This window comes from Narcine bancroftii, chromosome 7, assembly GCF_036971445.1.
Source record: "Narcine bancroftii isolate sNarBan1 chromosome 7, sNarBan1.hap1, whole genome shotgun sequence".
In the NCBI taxonomy this organism is placed as follows: Eukaryota; Metazoa; Chordata; class Chondrichthyes; order Torpediniformes; family Narcinidae; genus Narcine; species Narcine bancroftii.
The window spans coordinates 156,338,401-156,364,009 of record NC_091475.1 but is presented as its reverse complement, the minus strand read 5'-3'; the positions used below and the strand labels follow the sequence as shown (position 1 = coordinate 156,364,009).

The 25,609-nt window shown below is 40.1% G+C and overlaps 1 protein-coding gene across 5 annotated transcripts in view; it reads right to left on the bottom strand.

Annotated features, from left to right (window-relative positions):
- The window catches only part of LOC138739254 (disks large homolog 2-like), a 784,112-nt gene that overhangs the window by 528,708 nt on the left and 229,795 nt on the right, over positions 1-25,609 (bottom strand). For 2 of the 5 annotated variants that reach the window (XM_069890958.1, XM_069890959.1), the window contains exon 7: positions 787-903. The exons of 2 other annotated variants lie outside the window; for them this stretch is intronic. In XM_069890958.1, coding sequence (XP_069747059.1) covers positions 787-903 — 117 coding nt within the window. Of the gene's footprint in view, positions 1-786; positions 904-25,609 lie in introns of those variants that run through there. One more of the 5 variants, XM_069890962.1, reaches the window with a different exon arrangement.

The following is a 25,609-nucleotide window of genomic DNA, read 5'->3' as shown; positions in this document are numbered from 1 at the left end:
TTAGCTGCAACACCTTCCCTTCATTCCCTCCCTGCTCCTCCCAGCTTTTTATTCAGCCGTCTACATTTTTCCAGATTCCTGACAAAGTGCTTAGGCCCAAAATGTTGACTGTCTTTTACTTCCTACAGATGACGTGGGACCTGCTAGGTTTATTTGAACATTACACTCAACTCCAGCATCTGCAGATTTTCTTGTTTAATAGTTTGATCCAGTCTTTCAAGTAAGCCATTAAACGAAACCCATTTCCAACATAGGTCCCACGTTACTATTGAAAGAAGAACTGGAGATTTTATCATGTGTTGCCAATAATATTTAATCCTCACAAAATATTATTTAAAACTAATTGCTTGCTCAGTAATCTCAATGGACTTTCTGGATTATTATGCATAGTTTGATTACTAGCAACTGTTTAAAATAGCTATAAATTACTCTGGGATATTCATAATTTGTGCAAAGTATTGTATGTTCTTTATTTTGTCCTTTCTATCTGTAAGCTTCAACTATCACCTTTAGCATAATCATAATATTTCAATAATATGGAAATTTTAAAAAGTTACTTCATCTATGGCATCACAAACACAAAATAAAAAATGCATACTATGAACTTTCAAGAAAAAAATCTCCATGCTGTTGTTATTTTAGAAAGGGTTCTCTGATATTAAGGTGAACAAATCTGAGGCCATGTCTATATGAACATGATCTCAAGAACTGGAAGTTGGATGTTTTTTTTCTCATAGGTTCTGGAACAACATCTCCTCTTTTATACTGGCCAAAGTTAGAACTGACCTGATGGGATTCTGTGCCTTCTTTAAAGCTCATAGCATCTTCAAACTCCAAATCATATGGCTGTTCTTCCATATCAGTCAAGTCAAGCAGCTGGGCTTGTACATCACAGGGATTAACCTAATAACCAGAGGCAAGAGTGATATCATAACACAGAGCCATTGTCTGAAACTCAGCAGCATCTGTCCTAACACATAATGTGTAATGTTTTTGACTGACTTGCAGCATATCTGAAGCTTCACAGGAAACTCTGATCAATTTCTCTCCACTGTAGCAGAGTTACAAAGTTTTAAGAGCTGATTGTCCATACCCACATCATGTCAATGAGTGGACACAATAATATCTCATTTAGTTTCACAAACAAGCAGTAACACATAGGCGGAAACTTAAAGAAACTTTGTTTGAATGTACCACTAGATTCAGAACAATGGTCTTGAATTTATTATGCAAAGGAAGTGATGTCAAGAGAACACTGACACACAAAAAAAATGAGTAAGAATTAAATTAGAGATACTCCAATAAATGCTGACAAATAGTACAATATCAGTATGAACGAACAGTCTCTTTCATTAACCACAACACAAGTCTAAAATAAAGTTTAAGCGTCAATTTTAAATTATTTCAATAGTTTGTTATTTATCTCTTAATAAGAATATCAAAGCTGGATCAGCACTCAAAATGCTAGTATGTACACAGGGCAGAGCTTCATAACTTGGCAAAGAAACAATAAATTTGGCACAGCCAACAATAAATTTAATGCTATCAACCCACACCATCCAAAAGCAAGGCACCTCCACCAACTGCCATATATATAAGCATAAAAGAACCATAAAACATTGTAAATGCAGCTGTTACATGAATATCATTCATATTTGGGTTAAGATGCCATTATACAATTAAACAAAACATAAATATCAGGGATAGTATAGCAATAGATATAATCCAGATAATAACATCATTACGGCTCCCAGTGCAGCGATCAAATATTTTTCACACTGCGGACAGGAAAAATACAAATTTAAAAATCTGTACCATTAGTCACAGATCATGAATTATAGAGATGGGTCTAAATATATATTGTGGAACCCACAGGCAGAATGCTACTATCTGTGTGTTTCATTCAGTATGCAACAAAGTCATTAAAAAAAATCCACAAATGTAAAAGCTAAATTTGTACTCTGTCAGCAGTGATATATTGGCAGAGGAAAATTCAATGTCTGTTTCTCTTTACTAGAAGAACTTATTATTAATCCACTTATTGTGAAGTGTATTTCAAAAATGGGCACAGATTTCAAGAGGCACAATTAACCCATGTCCATTTCATGGAATGCATGCAGCACATCATCTTCATTCTACCCACTCATTCTCACAATTGCAGCATCTTGGAGTGCACTTGGCAGAGAATCTCACCTGGTCCTTTAACACCAGCTCCATAGCCAAGAAAGCCCAGCAGTAACTCTACTTCCTGTGAAGGCTGAAGAAAGTTCATCTCCCACCCTCCATCCTCACTACATTCTACAGAGGATGTATTGAGAGCATCCTGTGAAACTGTATCACCACTTGGTTTGGAAGCTGTACCTCATCAGACCCTGCAGAGGCTCGTGAAGTCAGCGGAAAAGATAATTGGGGCCTCTCTTCCTACCATGAAGGACATGTACGACACTCGATGCAAGCGAAAGGCAATAAACATTACGAAGGACACTACACACCCCTCACGTAAACTCTTCTCCCTTCTGCCATCTGGTAGGAGGTACTGCAGCACTCAGAGCTCTTACGTCCATATTGGGCAACAGTGTTTCTTTCCCCCATGCCATCAGACTCCTGAATTACCAGAATATTTGTGGATAGGGTATCGCGGACCGTTACTGTATACATCTAATATGTTAATGGGTTTTACTTTTATTCTAACTTCTATTTATGTAAATATGCTCTGTGGTCCTGGAGAAACACAATCTTGTTTCTACCTTGTGAGCATGGTATGAACGATAAATAAAGGTGACAGACTTGACTTGATCCAGCCAGTGCTGATCACACTGTTTATTGTCTCTGCAGTTCAGCAAGCATGCAATATCTTAAATGGTTAACACCACTTAGATCTAGCCTACACTCCAAAATTAATATACACTTTTTAATGGAAAGGGGAATTTCAGTTGTAACAAGTGCTAACAAGGCCTCGACAACTGAAGCAGCCTTGTATCACATTGGACACACAAAGGTTGAGAGGAGTTTCCAAGCAGAAGTCTTTACTAATTGACAACAGAGGTCAAAATGAGAAGAGTATCCCCAAGGATCCAGAAATATCACCACAAAATTGCAGTGACCTCACGCAAGTGGCCAAGGAATCATTAAGTACATCCAGCAAATCGACTTCTCACCGAAGATATTTCTCAATTCAATGGCAGTTTTCGAGACTCTTAATCCAGGGACATGAATTTAAATACAGCTAAAACAAGTGGTGAATTTAAATTTAATTAATTAAATAATCTTGAATCAGCATAAGGATTTATGATTATGTCCTCTGCTAGTGGCAGCGCAGACCCAAAGAAAGTTGAGGCTCAATCACATACTCAAAAGGGAATGTACCTGAGAACACTCAACATTGACCTGAGGCTCATGAATTCTCATTTAATTTATTGCAGGGGAGAAGATGATCGGAGTTGGAGTACACCAGTTTACCAACTGGAGATACATCTATATAATAGTATTATGAGGAATCACTGCACATTCCTATGTCGAGATGGAATTTGCTTTCACACTGAGTATCAAATTGAAAACTTTTATAACAGATGCATAAACTTGGCATCCGTGAGGCAGCATTAACCATTAGCAACACAGAATTGTAATCATGGTCTGTTAAATCACCTACTTTACACTTACCATTTAGCAACCAGGCTCCAGGAGGAGTATGGAAGACTATATAGGTGTGTTACTAAGCATACTTCAGAACAGGGTTGTAATTTGCTGAAACTAATAATGCAGAACTACATGTTAAATAATGGATTGCTAATCACACAAACAATGGATTAAGTTAAAGTCCTGCTGACTTGCCATATCCAGCTGATTTGGTGGGGTCAATAGAAAGCCACCATCATTCCAGTACCAAAAGAATGGGGCTAAATAACTATCGACATCTGATAACTCTGATATTTACCATTATGAAGTGCTTTGAGAGGCTGGTCTGGCTTATATTTGCCTATTGCCCAAAAAGGTCCACAGCAGACAACATCTCTTCTGCCCTCAACTCAGCCCTGGAACAAAAATCAGACTACTATTTATAGACTACAGCTCAGCCTTCAATACCACAGTGCCAAGAAAACTCATTCCCAAATTTCAGGATGTTGGCTGCAGCAGCTCACATTTATTGTCAGAGGACATACTTGACATCATGAACAACCCTGAGATTCTGTGGGAGAGGCAGAATTACTGCTTATTGGTAATGCCAAATTATTTTACACAGTGTATATATGTAAACAAATAAAGAACTGTAAACAGATAACAGATGTAAACAAATTGACTGTGCCATACAGAGAATTTTTTAAAAATCAAAAACGTGTACAAGTCAGTCCTTAAATGAATCCCTGGTTGAGTTTGTTGTTGAGGAGTCTGATGGTGAAGGGGTTGCAGCTGTTTCTGAACCTGGTGGTGTGAGTCTTATGGCACCTGGACCTCTTTCCTGATAGCAGCAGTGAGAACAGCGTGCGCTGGGTGGTGTGGATCCTTGATTATTGCTGCTGCCCTCCCATGGCATTGTTCACCGTAGAAGTTCTCAATGGTGGGGATGGTTTTGCCTGTGATGTCCACTACCTTTTGGAGGGCTTTATGCTTAGGGGTATTGGTTTTCCCATACCAATCAGCAAACTCTAAGACCTGGGACTCAAACCCCAGTGTGTAATTGGATCATGAATTTCCTCACCTCCAGACCACTATCAGTGAGGATTGGTAAGAACATCTCCTCCACGATATCTATCAATACCAGAGGACCAAAGGGCTGCGTTCTTAGTCCCCTGCTGGAGGTGCTGACTTTGTTCTTCAGCAACATTTTCAACATAGACACTGGAGTGTGTTTACTGCTCATGCTATTGTAGATTCTCAGTTGATATTGATTCATATACCAATTACTCTGTTCTTGAGTATATCAACAGTGTGTGAAGGGGTGACATCACAGAAGAAAATAAAAATATTTGCTAACCAAAAACAGTGGATAAACAGTGAGGTTCACAGTTTGCTCAAAGACAGAGATTCAGCCTTCAGATCCGGTGACCAGGAGACATGGATTAGCCATGATCAATTTAAGGAGGGGAATCTCTCAGGCTAAACAAATATATATGTGAACAAAAGATCGAAGAACATTTCATAGCCTCGGACCCTCCATGCATGTGGCAGGGCATACAGATTATAAATCATCTGGTATTGTGCCTCCTCCTCGTGTAACTCCCTCTCTGAGGAGATTAACTATTTTTATGCTTACTTTGACCAAGAGGATAAGGAGGTCACTTTCAAGGTTGATCTTTTTACCTGATGAAATACCTCTCTCAATTTCCATCATTGATGTATGGGCCACCCTGAGTAGGTGAATGTACAGAAGGTAGCTGGTCTGGATGGCCATGTGCTTAGAGCCTGTACAGAACAGTTAGCTGGGGTTTTTAAATGGACATTTTCAATCTGTCCCTAGCCTTGGTAGTTGTTCCAATGAGCTTTAAGACTGCCACCATCGTGCCTGTGCCGAAGAGCTCTACCACTATGAATCTAAATGACTACCGTCCAGTTCCACTCACTCCCATCATCGCAAAGTGTTTTGAGAGGTTGGCCTTATCTCATCTGAAATCCTGTTTGCCTGCCACGATGGATTCCCATCAATTCGCCAACCGCACTAACAGGTCAACCGAGGATGCCATTTCAACAGTGTTTCACTCTGCTTTGACTCATTTGGACAGCTCTAACTCCTATGTTTGAATCCTATTTGTCGACTATAGCTTGACTTTCAACACTGCTGTCCACTCTAAGCGGATAACCAAACTTCGTCTGCTTGGTATCAGCCCATCCCTTTGTAATTAGATTTTGGACTTCCTAATTAACAGACCTCAATCTGTTAAGATGGGAAATATTTTCTCTCCATTTGTGTGTTGAGTCCCCTTTTGTATTCCCTTTTTACCTCCCAACAGTGTTCCTACAAATTTAATAATCAAGTTTGCAGATGATGCCATGGTGGTAGGCCTAATTAAAGAGGACGATGAAATAATCCATAGGGATGAGGTTCAGCACCTGGCCTTGAGGTGTGCCGATAACAACTTGACACTTAACACTCAGAAGACCAAGGAGATCATTGTGGACTTCAGGTGTGCCAGAGACACACTCACTTCCCGATTTACATCAATGGAGTGGTGGTGGAGCGTTTACCGAACTTTAAATTCCTAGCAGTCCACATCTCTGAAGATCTCCCTTGGTCCTTCAATTTTTATTTAAAAAGGCACAACAGTGTCTTTATATTTTGAAGAGCACAAGGAAGATACATCCCTGTCTCAGGATATTGATGGATTTCTATAGATGCACATTGAGAGCGTGCTATGGTATTTCGGGGTGGTACGGGAATTGTATTGCACAAGATCACAAGGCACTCCAGTGGGTAGTGAAAACTGCCTACCATCGAAAACATCTATAGGGAAAGATGTCCGGGCAGGGCAAAAAAACATTATCAAAGATGCAACACACCTGAATCACGAACTATTCACTCTTCTCCCATCGGGCTGATACTGTAGCGAGCCTTCGCTCGCACACCAGTAGGCTTAAGAAGAGTTTTTTAACGATGTTGGACACTGAATCATGGCTCTGCGTAGGACTGCACTCACATTGGAACATCTGCTTGTTGTAGCATAGTTTTGTTGTTGGTTTTAATTGCATGTTTTATTGTAGCACTGGTTTTTTTTTTAAACTTCCAGTCAATGCTGATTGTATTACATTGGCTGGTTTACTGGTACAATGGCAATGAAGTGAACCATCATCATCATTCTTGGGCATTGGTATGATTGATGCCTGTTTGAAACTGGTGGGTCCCACAACCCTACTGGAGTGAGATGTTGAAGATATCCATGAATCCACTGGTAAATTGGTCAGCACAGATTTTAATGCTCAGCCAGAGACTCCATCCAGCTGGATGTTTTCCTTAGATTCACTCTCCTGCAGATAGCATATACGTCATCCTCAGATATGCACAAACTGAGATCATCACGGTACTTGGGGTATGGAGGGGTGGTTCTTCGCTGTTACTGTCATCAAATCTGGTGTAGAAGATACTGAGTTCCTGAGATACGGAGTGAAGCTTCACCATCTGCTATTTCACCAGATTTGGTATAGTGGCAAGTTACTCAATTTAGGCCCTGCCACAGCTGTTGGGAGTCCCTTGTTGTTTCCATTTTCATCCAGAATCTCCACTTTGCCCAGGAGATAGCTTTACGCAGGCCATACCTGCTCCTTCTATATTCATCTCGACCTCCAGACTTAAATGTCTGTGATCTGGCTCTCATCAGGTTCCAGATTTCATTGTTCATCCAGGGATTCAGGTTCAGGAAAACCCTGAACGATTTGGTGGGGACACACTCATCCACTGCTGTATTGACAAAGTCTGTAACAGCCCTGGTGTACTCATTCAGATCCGCAGCTGAGTCCTTGAACATTGCCCAATCTGTTGACTCGAGGAAGACCTGTAACTATTCTTCAGCCTCTTGTGACCATCTTCTAGCTGTCCTGATCTCTGGAGTCTCCCACTGCATTAGATCCTTAACTTGCTATCAAAGAGACCACAATCAGTCAAGGAGGGTAGCAATACCTATTCTGTGATCACATTCAATACCAACATTCCTCAAGGATGTGTCTGTCCTCAGTCCTCTTCTAAACTCTCTCTATACCCAGGACCATATAGCCGAAGACCATTCCAACTCAATCTTCAAACTCACTGATAACACCACAAATGTGGGCCAGTTATTAAATAACGATGAGACAGAATACAATAAAGAAATTCAAATCAAGTGGCATGCTGCCAAGATAATATCTCCTCTCTCATTGTCAATAAAACCAAGGAGATGATCATCGACTTCAGGAGAGGAGGTGGAGACCACACCTCTGGACCAAAATGTTAACATGACAGTCAAGAAAGCACACCAATACCTCCAAATTCCCAGAAGACTAAGGTAAATCAGCATGTCTCCAATGTCCCTCAACAATTTCTACAGGTGTCCCATTGAAACCATACTTGTTGGGTGCATCATAACATGGTATGGGAGCTGCTCTATTCAAGATCAGAAGAAGCAACAGAAGGTGGTGAATGTAGCTCAGAATGTCACACAAACCTCCCTCCCCCATAAGGGCTCTATTTATATCTCCTGCTTCCTTAGAAAGGCAGTCAACATATGAACATACTTTCTACTCCCTCCCATCAGGGAGAAGGCTGAAGAGTACGAAATCATTCAATAATTAAGACAGTTACTTCTGTCTCAAGCCCTTGAATTAAGCCACAACAGTTCTCCAATGCTGCACCTGCTATGGATTAATTGTAATTTTTTTCCATTGCAACTTTATATTCTGCAATGTGTTCTTGTCCTCTACTTCATATGACCATATATATGTTACAATTGATCTGTTGGATTGCTCATGAATATAAAAATCCTAAACAATGGCATAAAATGATAATTAAAACAGAATATGGAATTTGCAACCTCCTTTAGGTAAAATGTGCCAATTGAAGTTTTGTCTCAGGCTCCTCCTGAGGTGCTTATCTTTGCAGAAATCAATATTCTGCCAGTTTAATTCCATTTACAAAATATCTGATGATCAAAATGCAACTCATGCCCTGAGAGCATCCTGAGTACAGACTCAAAGCCCTGTGGACCTGAACATTGTTAAAAGTTGTCCATATTTGACCTTTCAACAAAAATCAGATCAAATCCAACTCTGATACATATCACTTCAATCATCTGTCAAGTGATCAAGGATGTGCTTTGCTGAGGAAATATTCAGACCAGATACATCAAAAGTTAAACTTTCAAGTGATCTAGAGAAATTAAACTTAATCCAAATAATTTTTTTTTTCAAAAATTAGATCAAATTATACTTGCAACAAACATAAATGTCCATGTTCAATAAAAGAAAACGTGTTGCGACAAAAATTACATAAAACTTGAAGCATATTTAGGGGAGTGGTAAGATCCTTTATCTGAGCAGTTGCAGTTAATATGCTATACAATTGATGTATGATCAAGTGGTTCCTACCTGAAAACTTCTATTGTGGTTCTCAACCTTTTTTCCCCCCACTCACAAACAACCTTTATTAATCCCTTCCTAACCACAAAGCATAGGATTAGTAAGGGATTAATTAAGGTGGTATGTGAGTGGAAAAAAAATCACCAATGTACATGAAGAGATAATATTAGGGGCTTGTGCTTATTTAACCAGTGCATCTCGGAACCAACAAAGCAATTCAACTGTGCCATATCCTGGAGGTGGTCAATACAAAGGCTATTTATTGGCAGGTCTCCACATCAGAGGAAACTGCAGAGTACACAATTATTCCAAGAACAGTTCCAGATTTTAAACTTTTTTTTAAAAACTTGATACGATCCTACAAACTGAACATTCTAATAACGCTGAAATAAACTAAATAACACATTCAAAAACCAAAATATTGACCTTAATTTATAGCTGTCTTGTATAAATAACAGATTCTCAATTATAGGACAATTGATTTACAAATGTTGTATACAATATAAATACTTCTTGGAATCATGTGCTATTTTCTGCTATAAGAAAGAATATAGCATTCTTTCACATAGAAATATACAAGATAAACATACCTATTACTGACAAAAATTTGCTTCACAAAACATTTTTCAAGAGTGCATCTCTTTTACAAATCATTAATATAATTTAAAATCTCCAATGCAAATTTATCTGCTGCTCATGCACCATGAATAATAATTTAGATAAATCTAGTGATTTACTTAATCCATATACCTATTGAAAACTACATATGGTTCCATTAATAGATGAATTTGGTAACCACTTATCCAAGTTGAAATAACAAGACAGAAAACTTTGAATTTCTGCTGATTCCAAAGTATTTGAAAATCAAATAACTGCAGATGGTAGAAATTGGAAGTAAAAAACAGGAAACACCAGAAACACTCATCAAATCAGGTCGTATCCGTGAAAACTGAAACAGCATTGATATTTTAGATTTACACAATACCAGGCACCTTATCAACATACACACACTTGCTAATGATATCATGCATGTTTTCATCCAAACCATTGATACAAATGATAAACAGCAATAGACTGAGCACCGAACTCATGGTACATCACTGGTCATGGACCTCCAGCCTCAAAAAAAAAACTAACGTCCATCATCACCCCTCTGCTTTCTCCCATGGAGACAATTTTCTATCCATTCCACTATCCCACTATGAATCCCATACAATCTCATCTTCCAGAACAGCCTACCAGGTGGAAATGCATTGAATGCCTTACCGAAATCCATATATAATGTTATAGGATATGTTATGGGTAAAATATGTCTTTAAAAGAGAAAGATTGTGGGGGTTCAGTGTAGGTCACTTCACAAACAGTAACATTCACAAAAGACATCTCATTTAAAATGCAAAAGCTTTGCTGAAGCTAGACGTTGAGGCTCCAGTTAACTTTGCTCATTGAAGAATGCTGATCTATTGTATATGCGCAATGAAGTCCAGGCTCACAGATACTGATAAGATCTTTCAAAGATTGAGTTTGGAGCCTTGGGAGATGTTTATTGGTTTACAAACAGAGAAAGGAAAACAACAAGCAGAGAGAGGGAAAAAACAAAGTGATTTCTCTTTTGGGAGAAAAAGAGAGAGAGAGAGGTTAGTTCAACAGTAGCAGTTGAGGCTGCAAAATGGCAAGATGGCAGGCTTGTTGAAAGACCCCATTTTGAAGACAGGTTGTGAGTTCTGAGTTCAGCCTGTTCAAAACCCTTGTAGTCCTTACAAGAGGAAATGGCTGGCTAGAGTATTTCTCCTAAAATAAGGGAAACAAGAGGAACTCTGTGGTGACCTGGAAGAAGAGGTTATAATTTGGAAAACCCATGATGGGGCAAGTTTCTTTGGAAAGACACTGAAGTGACTGATTGGAGGAAATCACTTTGTGTGTGTCCAATGAGCAACAAATTTCTCTCTGAAACCAACAAGAAAATTCCTGAGTGGTAACCATTTAACTTTAAGCACCACAGCCTGGTGAAGATAAATATTAAATTCTGTGCACAGTATAAGAATTGCCTGATACTGGTAAACTTGAAGAAGTGAGAAGTGAATGATTGGACAGTGAAACAGAGAACTTTCCTGAACATGTACACATTACATACATGTGCACTTAGAATTAGAAGGGGGTTAAGTTACGTCAAGTTAATAGTAATAAGTTTAAGATTGATCTTGTTATTATGTTTAAAGAAAATTAAAAGCAACTTTTGTTTAAGTTACATTGTCTTGGTGAATTTCTATTGCTGCTGGGTTTTGGAGTCCTCAAGGCTCGTAACAATACATCTCCAGCTCTGTCCTCATCATCTTCTTGGCCACATCTTCAAATAACTCATTCAGATTTGTGAGGCGTAACCTCTCACTTACAAAACTATCCAGACTATCCTTAATCAGGACTTCTCCATCTAAGTAGATGTACATCTTCTCAATCAAAATACTCACAAGCAACTTACCAACCACCTATTATAAATTGATTGGGCCCTGTTAGTTTTAAAAAACCCAAATACATGGTAATAAAATAATCACGTAGACTTGTTTCAAAAGGGGAGCTGATCCAGTCAAGAAACAAAGAAGTAAGACCATACACAAAGATGATAGTAAAATTATGAAAGTTACTGTTGAAGAAAAATAACAACTTCTAATAAAGTTGACTTGAAGTTGTGAGTTTATTTTTTTTTATTAAAACCTTGAGAATGATACCCACAATCTGCTAAGAAGTAGCTGGAGTATATTAGCTCAAAATTGTGACTTATGAGAATCATCAAGGAATCAGCTGTGTTATTTGCTTTCACTGGTTAAGACATCTGTGAAACAGATGCACGAGGAATAATTAAGATGAGTGAATTTCTTAAATTTTATCTGAAAATGAGAAACATGATCCTTAAATTTGTCAAAAAATCCATTCAACAAAAATAACTTTGCAAACAACTTCTCAGACTGGAGGCCTGTGATTAGTGGTGTGTCTCAGGGATCAGTGCTGGGACCATTGTTGTTTGTTGTCTATACCAATGATCTGGATGATAATGTAGTAAATTGGATCAGCAAGCTTGCTGATGTCTGGAAGCAGTGTGGACAGCAAGGAAGGCTTTCAAAACTTAGAGGGATCTGGACCAACTGGAAAAATAGGCCAGAAAATGGTAGATGGAATTTAATGCAGAAAAGTGTAAGGTGTTATATTTTGGTAGGACATACGTGGTAAATGGTAGAGCTCTGAGGAACAAAGGGATCTGGGAATTCTGATTCATAGTTCCCTGAAAGTGGCATCACAGGTAGACGGGGCTATGAAGAAAGTTTTTTTGGCATCTTGGCCTTCATAAATCAAACTACTGAGTACAGGAGTTGGGATGTTATGCTGAGGTTGTATAAGACATTGGGTGAGGAAAAAATTTGGAGTATTGTGTGCAGTTCTGGTCACCAAACTACAGGAAGGATATCAGTAAGATTGAAAGAATGCAGACAAGATTTACTAGGATGTTGCCGGTCTTCAGGAGTTGAGTTACAGAGAAAGATTAAACTGGTTAGGACTTTATTCCTTGGAACATAGAAGAATGAGGGGAGATTTGGTAGATGTTTACAAAAGTATAATAGGTATAGACAGAATAAATGCAAGTAGGTGCTTTCCTCTTAGATTAGGAGAGACAAATATAAGAAGACATGGCTTGAGGGTGAAAGAGGAAAGGTTTAGGGGGAACTTTTTCACTCAGAGAGTGGTGGGAGTGTGGAATGAGTTCTCATCTGATGTGGTAAATTCAGGCTCATTCTTCAGTTTTAAATAAACTGGATAGATATATGGATGGTAGAGGTCTGAGAGGCCTATTTTCTGTGTTGTAGTGTTCTATGGTTTTAAATGCCACTAACATGGTGTTTAGATTGTAACTGATATTAGAATGAAATCACTAGTTCTTTGACAAAATGAAGAATTTTATACAATAAAAATAAACAGAATTAATTAATTCAGTGCCTTCAAAACACAGACTAGACCAACAAAGCACTTGACAAGAACAAGAGTTCCAGACATCAACATAATGTACAACACCATTCTTTGCAGTTAATACACTAAGAAAATATGTGTGACTTCTTGATATTTATTAATATTCATTATTCAAAGTAATACTTCATTTGTCCTGCTTCATTCTCTCCTGGTATGGGCACTAAAGACAAAGCAAGAATTTATTATTCAAGAAATGGCAACTACAGTCCCTTTCACACTTGCAAGTGGTCCCAGGAATTAATGGCCAATTGGCCTAAAAAAGTTCTACTGTGAAAGCAAAATCTTCTCAACACCAAGTACAATCCCTGGTGTCTGCAGACGCTGGCATTGCAATCAGGCAAGTGTAGAATGGGCAATTGCATTTTTGCATGAGTGCAGATTAAAATAAAGGTATAAACTTTGCCGAGGGAAGTTATCCAATTAAAACAGAGCGAAGGAAGAATTTCTTCAGTCAGAGGGTCGTGGATCTGTGGAACTCACTGTTCCACAAAACAGTGGAAGCCAGATCACTGGGCATATTTAAACAGGAAATGGACAAGTATCTTATTAGTAAGGGTATCATGAGATATGGGGAAAAGGCTGGAAATTGGAACGAGGTGTGAGCATAATTTAGCTTAATGTAGAGTCACGGAACAGACTCGATGGGCCTAGTGGCCTGCTTTTGTTCCTTTAACTTGTGACCTATATGAGAAAGCAAGTAAAGTTGTTTGGTCAACAGCATTGTGGCACAAATCCAAAGCACTTCAGAACCCACCGATAGATACTACATTCTCACAATATCTTTGGCTTGGCTTCGCGGACGAAGATTTATGGAGGGTGTAAATGTCCACGTCAGCTGCAGGCTCGTTTGTGGCTGACAAGTCCGATGCGGGACAGGCAGACACGGTTGCAGCGGAAAATTGGTTGGTTGGGGTTGGGTGTTGGGTTTTTCCTCCTTTGCCTTTTGTCAGTGAGGTGGGCTCTGCGGTCTTCTTCAAAGGAGGTTGCTGCCCGACAAACTGTGAGGCGCCAAGATGCACGGTTTGAGGCAATATCAGCCCACTGGCGGTGGTCAATGTGGCAGGCACCAAGAGATTTCTTTAGGCAGTCCTTGTACCTTTTATAACCAGGTTATAAAACCAGTTTTCGTTATAAATGTGAACATGGAAATTATAATGACAAAGTAAACAAAGCAAACCTTTCTGCATAGAAGGTAAATTCTGTTATATATTTGTATATGTGTTTGCATTTAACACATGTACACAATAAAAGGATAAAATAATGTACTGTGGCTACATGTTTTCCTGAAAAGTTTTAGGTTGATTCATTTTTCACACTGCTATGACCATTTTATGGCTGAAACAGGATAACCACTGCCAGCGCTTTTCTTCTGATCTACAGCATTTCATAAACTCGTTCATTATGTTAACATGGCTTCTGCATGACCGAAGGTAAAATTATGAAACTAGGGCCAGATTTTGAAATGAAATGACAACAATCCTGCACATGAATGTTTCTGAATGTCATATTTTTTCAGGATTTTGTGAACGTAGACTTTGTCCTATCCCTTGGTGATGAAGGTGCTAGCTTTGTGGAAATTCGATTGCAGGACATTTTCATAGGTCAACAGTGAACGTAGCACAATAGCTGCCACTTGTAAAATTCCAGCAATCATTGCAACATTATGTGATGATTATTAGACATGATCTTCGTGGCAATTCCAAGAGAGATGCAGGAAGCAGTAGCAACTACTAATTAAAGCGTTGACTCCATAAATTGGGAAGAGCTGTGAAAACATTCTTGTCAAATTCATCTCCCCACAACAATGTGTCATCTCCTTACATCATCTTCTGAAGCCATCATCCGAACCAACAGTCTTCAGTAAGGTTAATTTCAATGAAGTTGTGTCAAAAAAAAGTTGCACCATGGTTCTGGTACTTTCTTCAATCTTTCTTGTCATAACAGCACCTCATCTGCAACTCCAGTGGAGTGCAGCTCATTTTCAAAGTAACTGGGAAACAATTTATCCCACCGTGGCAACCAAGTCCCCCAGACTGCAACAGTAATCAGCAGGTGGCGGAGCCCTACTTCCTCACAGTGCCATAAACTCATGACCAATCCTGACTCTGGTGCTGTTTGCCTGCTCTCTTCACAATCATGTAGGTTTTTCTGGGTGTAGGGTGAAAGGTTGATCGGCCACTGCAAAATGCTCCAAGCATACGTGAATGGTTGAATCTGGGAGGAATTAATGAAAATGATGGGAGAATAAAAAGTGGGATTAATGTACGATCAAATGGGTGGTTGTTAAGAACTTCCTTCCTTTGATTTACAATACTCATTGGTCTCTCCAAAGCTTTACCCATATCATTGTGAAGGTGAACATTGTTATGAAGTATAATGCAACTCACACCTTCCTATTTGTTTTCAATATCCATGTTTGCTTTCTGTGCCACATGAATCATTACATTATTAACTTCAGTTTACTAACACTCATCTTACAATTTCTTTCTACCAATGTTTACAACTTCATATTTTTCCACACTGCCCACTCAGTTAACGTTCACAAATTTGCTGTGTCCCCTTCACATCTCACTTTCCGATCAAGTTTTTCATATTAGCAAACCAGGATAAACTACACTCTATATCGTCCTTTTTCCACACTATCCATGGCAAACTACAAAATGAAAAGATAAAGAACAGGTTGGAGTAAAATGTTACAGACCGATTGAATTAGCAGGATACTGGATCCCACCTCACATTTCCCAAAACAGCTTCAAATCAACAGAGATCTACTGAAGCAATGTTTACATTTATTGCATCAGCGTGTTATGCAGAGGTGAGAGCTTTAGTGATGATCTTGATCTGTTGATTGGCTGCTAATTGAAATTAATTTATAGAAAAAACTTGAGAATGTTCACCATTACCTTACAGAGCACAAAAAAGGTTTAGAGAGTAATCTGCAAGATGTATGGGGAGGTGCTCCAAAGGGATTTGACCAGCCTGAAACAGAACCAGAATTTATTGTCATGCCATTCATTGTTTTGTGGCAGTATCATAATTCAATTATTCATATTATAATCATCTTTAAACAATACTATAAATAAAAAAAAGTACTGCAGGAAAAGTAAGGCAGTGTAGCGGCGCCTACACTGCTCCTGCAATAACACACGCAACCAGACGGGTTGAGCTCAGTGAGCAGATTAGTTTATTGGACCTGGCTGAGAACCACGCTGGAGGGCGCCGACGTCATCCGGGTGTCACGTGGTCCCCCCAGCGCGGGTTTCTGAGCCCCGAGCTGGAAGGAAGGGAAACCCCTGATGGCACCATTTTGGCCGGATGCCCCACTGCGTGGCTTACAAGCGGGGCCGGTTCGCCTGCCTTGTGGTGAGCCGCCACAGCAGCATCTTTGGTTCAGTGATTATTCAGGAAGCTGATGGCAATGGGGAAGAAGCTGTCCTTGTGCCGCTGAATGCTGAAAGTAGTAGTCACAAAAAAAACTTCGATGTTTGTATCACAGGAATTTAGAAATATTAGATTGCAATGTCAAATTAGCACAAAATGTTATGAATACCTGTGAAACCTATACTTGCATTAACATATGAAGAAATACATTAGGGGTGGGAGTAGACTACTTCACCTTTTAGATAATAAGAACTAATTGTACTTTAACTTGGCATTTCCATCAAGAATGGCTCAGGGGGCTGAGTCCAAAGGGAAGGCTCTCAAGCAACAAAGGGGGAGTAATGACAAGGTGTCACAGTAATAATGGAATAAATATAAATAAATGTAACAATGTACAGTAATGGAAGTGCATGGATATGAAACTGAGGTGGGAAGAGACTTTGGTTTTCCTTTTGTAAATAATATTGTTTTGTGAGTAAAGCTTATTTTGGATTAAATTGGTCCTCAACAACCACCCTATTAGACTCCACATCATCCTCTACCACCTACTATGTGGCCCCGCCACCAGACAAATCTTCCCTTCTCCTTCCCTCTCCGCCTTCGGCAGAGATTCAGTGACTCCCCCATCCACTTCTCTTCTTCCCACCAATCACCCCCTTGGCATCTACCCCTGTAACTGCAGGAGATGCTCCATTTACCCCCACACCTACTCCCTCATCATCATCTCGGATCCCAGGCAGACATTCCAAACGAAGCAACACTTCACTTGTGGGTCTGCAGGGTCATCTGCTGCATCCAGTGCTTCCATTATGGTCTTCTCCATGTTGGAGGGACTGAACCCAGGCAGGGAGATCATTTTGTTGAGCATCTCGCATCTCTGTCTGCTGCAATAGCGTGGATCTCCCAGTTGCCATCCATTTCAATTCCTTGCCACATTCCCATTCCTACGTGTCTGACTATGGTCTCGTGCACTGTCGGACTGAGGCCACATGCAAAATGGAGGAACAACACTTCATCTTCCATCTGGGCACCCTCCAAATGGAAGACATTAACATCTGTTTCTGTTGGACCCTCTGTAATAGGAGGGTCATGCGACCCCTCTGGCAGGATCCTGGTTGGAAGTCACTTCACCTGCCAATCATGGCTCAGCCTGCTCACAGATAAATGCACACCTCATTTCTGGCTCCCTTAATCACCTTACCTGGAAAAATCTGAATTCCCCACCCCAGCCAGCTGTGTGCAAAGTCCAACACATGGAGAAGTTTGCTCTCTTTTTCCTGAAGATTGAACTCTAGCTCCACTCCAGGTGGCAACAGTGGAGAGGCCATTGTAAGGAGTGCACCATTGAAGCATGGGGAGCTATAGTTAGTGTATTCCCATGAAGCTGCTGTCATTTATTCCTATCTACAGTAGTGGAGTGCCTGCCAGTTTTCTTGGGGTGATGGGTACTGTTTTATATTGTCAGTCTATAAAGTATACTATCGCAGATTGTAGCATATCTAAATTGTTTAGTTGCATCCATTGCATGTGAACTGTGTGCGATCTGTGTATGTGTGTGAGTGAGTGTGTTCTCTGTTGGGACTTCCCACACGCATTAATAAAGATTCTTTCCTTGCACTGAATCTGTAATTAAACTCGTTAGTTCTTGGGCCCACCGAACTTATTCCTCACATCACAACTCCCCGCACCCACCCCCATCACCATCATCTTTCCCTATGACTCCTTTCCTCTAGCTCACTCTCTCTCTTCCCTTTTCCCTTTACAACCCTTTACATACCTTTTGTCTGTTGGACTGAACTCCTCCCCTTGCCCATTCTTTCATTCTCCCCAGCCTTGTAATTTCAGTGCTGCCTGCTTTTTATTCATACCTTGAAAAAAGGCTCAGGTTCAAAATATTGGTTATTTACCTCCAATGGACACTGCAAGACCTGCTGAGTTCCTCCAGCATTTCTGTGTTTTCTCTACAGTCACAACATCTGTAGATTTTCGTGTTTCACTCCAGGGGATCGTGGAAGCTGAATATTAAGTTATTGACCCCAGAGAATGTAGAGGAACTTGTAGGTGTGTAATTTAAACATTATATCCAAAATATAAAGTAAACACTCAAGTTTTAACACCCATAAAATTCCTTTATTTCAATCTTCCAACTGTTTCTTATGGTCTCCTTTCCTCCTCCTAGCACGAACCTCGCGCCACTCACCTGGCGTACCATTGGTTTATTCATACGTGCATCATCACAACTCCTCACTCTGACCTCGCGTGCATGTTACCAATAACAGCCAGCTGCACATTACCAATGGCAGCAGTCTTGTGCATGCAAGCCATCTCCCACACATATGAACATGCGTGGTGCCAAGTTCAAGAAGGTACCAACCACTACAAACTAAAGGAGGAATATACTGGTTAGAGAACTTTGAAACCCTTCTTTGACTTCCCAGTAAACTGGTGGAAAGCATTCAAGGAGAACATCAAGAGGTTCTTCATCCTCAAGGTTGTTCGGAGAGCAAGACGGAGGCAGAGGGAACTGAGGCTGCTCCAGAATGACCTGCACCAACTCCTCCTTCTGTAGATGAAAGGAGTGGACGTGAGTGTATCAGAGAGGTGAAGTGCTGGCAAGCTGTGCTGTTCACCTTGGAATCCTACAAGAACATCTTCCGAGCCAGAGTCTGGATAGTGGAGCAAGATAAGACACGTTCACGCTTCTTTCAAAAGGTTCACATAAGGAGTTCTGTGATCCACAGTGTAGCGACTTCTTTGAAGTTGCTTGGAGGCTAAATTAGGTGTTATCCGTGACGCTTTTCCAATCATTTCTTACACAAATTCAGTTGTATTTTAAATCCTTTATTTTTAACAAAAGCACATTTAAAAAGGCCTAAAAGAGATTTAACTGATAATTAAATGATACAAAAAACGGTCAATAAAAATTATTGACCCCAAACTCATCCTCCTTCAGATTTCAACTGCCAACACCTGCTGTAGCACCTCTTTTCAACCATGAAGATTTCACCCGCACATGCTCCCTTGTGCACGCGCTGGCCCCAGCTCCAACCACCGTGCACACCACACTCCACATCGCAGTGGTTCACTGCCGGGTCTTAGCCAAGCACGTATGCATCGACCCAGGACATGGCACACGTGAACTGGCAGACATGCTGCCCCAGCTGAAACCACCACCACCGAGCCAAACACGTATGCGCCGGCCACACTACAGCTCCATAAGCGGTGCCAGGCCACGAGCGTGCATCACGCAGGAAGAGACTCACAGACACCAGGACGCCACTGGCAACCGCGGCCAAAACAGCAGGTAAGTAATGAGCTTATGGCTCTTCCACACAGTCTTAAGGAAGTGGACGGTACAGTCACATCCTCACAGATGAGCATACAGAGGATCAGCAGATCCTTTTAAGTTGAACTGTACAACACCAAGGCTACAGAGAATGGCCTCCCAAAACTTACTGACTTCTGTTATGGAGGCCTTTGACAACAGCAAACAGCAGTCTGGACCAGGCAATTACCATGGGGGAGGTGACAGACACTATCCATTCCTTTAGGTTGAGTAAAACTTCAGGAAGCTTCATGAGGAAGGGAATCATCACCCTCATCTTTAAACAGAAGGAGGAGGAGGATATCAGGAATTGGAGACCAATATGATTGTTAAATGTTGACCATAAAATCTTTTAAATTTAGATATACAGCATAGTTACAGGTCATTTCGGCCCACAAGCCCCTGCTGTCCAATTACACCTGATTAACCTACACCCCCTGTACATTTTTGAACAGTGGGAGGAAACAGAAGCCCCCGGAGAAAACTCACAATGAGTCGGGGAGAATGTATAAAGTCTATTCAAACAGCGTGGGATTTGAACCACAGGCCTGATTGCTGGCACTATAAAAGCATTGCACTAACCACTACACCATCCGTGCCACCCTGTCCAAATCCTGTCCAAAGCCCTTGCTAATTGAGTCAAGTCTGCCCACCTGACCAACCAGACCAATCCTGCATGGTTCCGGGGAGGAAAATCTTTAGCAGCCTAGTGCTGCTCAGAGATACCATTAGCTATATGCAGGACATGGAGGTGGACATCTGCCTGGTCAAATTAGACCAGATATCACACATGTACATGATGAATGAGCTCTCGAAAATGCGCTTTGGGAAGGGAATCAGAACTTGAATTAAAATGCTTCACACAGACATCTGTAGCACAGTTCAAATCAATGGCTGGGAAACAGATAGCTTCCTCATCGAGTCTGGAGTCAACCAGGGTTGCCTGTCCTCTCCAATCTTGTGTGTGCTGCATAGAGACCTTTGCTGAATCCATCAGGAACAAGGGCATAAGAGGACATGGCCAAGTAGTGGAAGTACTTGAGTTAAGACCTTCCTGTTAATGGACAATGTCACTGTCTTTTGCTCAGACACATGATCAGTACACAGACTAATCAACATCTGCAGCCATTTTGAGTCTGCGTTAAGCACCAGTGTAAATCGGAAAAAGAGTGAGGATTGATCTGTCCACCATTCCCTTCATATTTAGATCCGACTCCCTGAAAAACTTGGGGAATTCGTCAGAAAGGATTGCAAAGGTACACCAGAAATTGGGCCTGTGAGTGCAGCACTTGCTTTCATTAACAGAGAAGAACCTGATCAGCAGGTGCAAGGTGCTCTACTGCTGTATGTGGTGAAGATGTGGCTTATATCCCACATCATCATTCTGGCAGACACCAGAGCAGTCCTCCGGTTCATATGGGGATCCAAAATGGAAATGGGCCAAAGAATCACCATGTACAAGTCAGAAGGGATACCCAAAGTAGCCCTCATCCTGATGACCACCTTCCTGTGTTGCTACATCAGACTATGGGTGGAACTAAATTACAAGGACACCAAGTACCACTCCAACCTGAGTTTGTCCCTGTCCCAAGTTTATGAAGTAGGGGCCTGACCCTCTGGCTGCTCAATGTCCCAGTCAGCTAGGTGGAAATATTTCCAGCCATTCCAGACCTTTAACCACAAGGACATCCGAAAGTGGACAGCATGGAAAGTCCTGCCAACACAGAAACAAAAACTCAATGGACATGGTGGGGTGGTTCCCAGAGCACATCGTCCAGTCATCTGGGAGAATGCCTCATTACCAGTGCTCATGAACAAGCCTGGCTGGCAGAAAGAGGGGCTGTTCCAGTCAGACTCTTCAACTGGAACATCACCCACAAAGCATGTTCTTTTTCCGATTTACACTGGCGCTTAACGCAGACTCAAAATGGCTGCAGATGTTGATTAGTCTGTGGTGGAGTGGAGACAGTTTCCCACCTCCTTGCAGAATGCAGATTCACTTTGAGTACGTGGAGAACGATGCAAGGGTCCTTTTCACAATTCAACTGCAGCAGCACCATTACAGAGGATTTACAGGCTATTCCTGGGGACCCACACAGAGTAAAACATCCAGAACTGCTGGAAAATCAACTTGGTGAAAGAAGCACTTTGATCTGCCCAAATCCTTTTGGACTTTCAGAACACAGAAATGTCAGTCCAGAATGCTGCCAATTGACTCATTTAAGGCTGCAGGTACATAGTGAAGACACATTGATGCTTGGCACAGCCAATGCGAGGACCACAGTCTGAGAGGGGCTGAAACTGACATGATGCCCCTGAAACAAGATACCACAGTAAATAGAAAATGAATGTAACAATGTATAGTGATGGCAATGTATGGATATGCCACTAAGGTTGCAGAGACTTAGAACAGTTTTCTTTTTATTGTGAATAAAGTCTATTTTTGGTTTTAAAAAATCTACTAACAGTAAACTTTGCTTCGCAAGAGTTTACCAGAATATTCAAAACTTTGCTTCCACCATCCCGAGGAATAGTTCCAAGTACTCATGCAAGACAAATTTGTATTACGGAATTAATTGAATCAATGGGAATAATTACAATGAATCCCCATTCTTTCAGATCATCAATCAAGACTTATAAAAATGTGTTTTAAAGACAACTTTTAGCTGCATATAATGCCAAAACTGTTAAGGTTAATAAAAATAATTATGATATTTTTCATAATTCCATCATAACTATTTCTCAGTAAAAATATTTGTCCAAAATTAACTGCACAGATTTGGATTTTTTTTTCATTATACAATTTCCTATAGCTACCGATTGCTTTTTCTAAATTGCTGTGGATTTCCATTTTTCTTTCCATGAAATCGAAATTTAGATAAAAATTCATGGTGGCTTCAACAAATTCAAATTGTTTATAAAAAATTCTGGAAACTTTGTAGCAGCATTTTTTTATCAGCACAAGCAGATTCCCGTGTAATTCTTCCATTGTGTAATCCTGTTCGATGTTTAAAGCAGTCCAACCAACCTAAACTTGCAGCAGAAGTTTCTGTATCCCCTTCAAATTTATTTTCTTTACGCATAAATCTTCGTCCGCGAAGCCAAGCCAAAGAAAAAAAAGATTAGATAGGAGTGAGGAAAGTATATCTGAGTTTAATATGCAAAAGTGCTGAAGAAACTCAGCAGGTCCATGAATGTTCCTGTGAAACCAGTTTTTCAGGCCTGATACCTTCATCAAGGTATGAGAAAAAAGCAGGCATTTGCCTGAATAAAAAGGTGGGGGGAGGAGGAGAGAAGGAGCAGGGGGGTGGAATGTAGGCTAACCGGCAAGAGTATCTTTGGGGAAATGAAGTGAAGATAAAGGATTCTGAAAGAGCGACCAGGTATCGTTTCATTATATTAAAACAGCTGATGTATTTATAGATGAGAAGACACTGCATCTAAGATTTTTTTAAATTTACTTTTGGTTACAATCTTCAATCCAAAGATGAAGTACCCATTGTAAAGAGAGCTATTGTTTGTAGTGTTACCATAGTGACTATGATGTAATATGTCGTAATATCCACTCAAACTAACGACTTGCTCAATTTTCAGCAACGTGAAGGAAGCGTGAACGCAAGAAGATTTTCTTTGAATTTTGTCACTTTAAATTTGTTTATCTATATTTTAAATACCTTTAAAGTTTGAGCTTCTTTATGTACATTTTATATCTCTATCATACTGTAAATACTTTGCTATTCATCATTATGAAAGTCTTAATGTGAAGCTATGCAAAATGTTTATCTGTTTTATCAATGAATTAAAACTACATAAAGCAGCAGTCACAGTGTTTGATTTATTGGATTAAAGATTTCAAAATTCAGAATTTGGAAGATGATACTTTGAAATTAGGATAAATTAGAATAAGCAAAGCTTCGTCTATAGCCATTCCATTTCAATCATTAATGGACTTCTGTTTCGAGTAATTTGCATGCTTAGAAAAACGGATGTAACTTTACCTTATTTAGCCCAGATAGTGTCTGATTTTCACATTGCTGGCACCATCCTCATGTTATTTAATAACTTCCAAGTTTTTCTTCGAAAGTAACTGGTTTGCTTTCCCTTTGAATATCAGTGTCAGATTATTTTCCACAATTTTTTTTAAATCCATGTAATGGGGGCACACAATGAGTTGGACTGTCATTTGTGGATATTTTATTTAGGGCCATTCACATGATCTACTTGCAACTCAAGTTTTCCATAAATTTCCAGAAAGATCTCATGGTAACTGAACAATTATATGCATAAAACAGGAAAAAGTCACTGTTTTCCAAATCATGGTAACTGAATTTTACATTGAATGAAGTAGGATATGGCGAGGTTTGCCTGTACTTACAACTGTCAGAGGAAAAAAATGTATCTCATCTGTCTTTTGGTGCTTTTCATAAAAGGTTGAGACCCCAGCACTGATCCATGAGGCATACCATTTATTCATTAAATCTACACAACAACAAAAAATACAATTTATATCTATTCATTGTTCCTTATTAGCAAGCCACACTTCCAGCCATATCATTGTTACTGTCCTCAACATAAACTTCTACTTTCTGCAATAATTTTAGATGCAGTGTCTTCTCATCTATAAATACATCAGCTGTTTTAATATAATGAAACGATACCTGGTCGCTCTTTCAGAATCCTTTATCCTCACTTCATTTCCACAGATACTCTTGCCGGTTAGCCTACATTTTATCCCCCTGCTCCTTCTCTCCTCCTCCCCCCACCCTTTTATTCAGGCAAATGCCTGCTTTTTTCTCATACCTTGATGAAGGTCTCAGGCTTGAAAAAATGGTTTCACAGGAACATTCAGGGACCTGCTGAGTTTCTTCAGCACTTTTGCATATTAAACTCAAATATACTTTCCTCACTCCCATCTAATCAACAGATGCTAAAAACCTATGTTACGGGCCCAAAGGACCCCAAAACCCAGCAGCAATAAGACATTCACCAAGACAAGTAGTTTTTAAAACAAAAGTAATTTTTAATCAACTTTAAACATGAAAACAGAATCAAACTTTAACTTATCTCTATACTTAACTAACCCAAATTAACCCCCTTCTAATTCTAAGCACACGTGTATGTAATGTGTGTGCAAATTTAAGAAAAGTTCTTTGGTTCACAGTTCAATCTCACTTCTCCTTCTTCCAGGTTTTCTGGATGCAGGCAATTCTTATACTGTGCACGGAATTTAACATGTATAAAGTTCACCAGGTTTTGGTGCTCAAAAGGTAAATATTTACCGCTCAGGAAGGTTCTTGTAGGGTTTGCAGAAAGAGATTAGTTGTTCCAGGATTTTCACAACTGAGGTACCACCATTAGTCACCTCAAGGTCTCGCTGATGAAACTTGCCCCATCAGTGTTTTCCAGATGGTAACTTCTTTCTTCAAGCTACCACAGAGTTCCTTTCCTCTTATTCCAAGAGAAACATCAGTCAGATAGCACTTCCAGCCATCTACTGCTCTGGAACTTTTCATCAGTTTCAACCACTTCCTGGCTTGTACTATTCAGCTGCTTTTCAGTGTCACACACACTAGCTGGGAGAGCTTGTTCAACTTGTCTCATCTCTCTCCAACTGAACACTTCCAACTGCCAAGAAGCCCATGTGACTCTCTCACTTGCAAAACCCCCACCTTCTTCAGAAAACAACAGGAGTTCTCCTTAGTCAAGATATTGCCTTAGGTAAACATAACCCAGGAGTGACCTTTCTGTGCACTCTGTCAAAACCCTTGATGAGAGCTCCAATAGCCAGAGTGTCTCCAGTCCATTCATTTCAATTAGCACCTACTTGTGAAATGTGCATCACATTCTCCA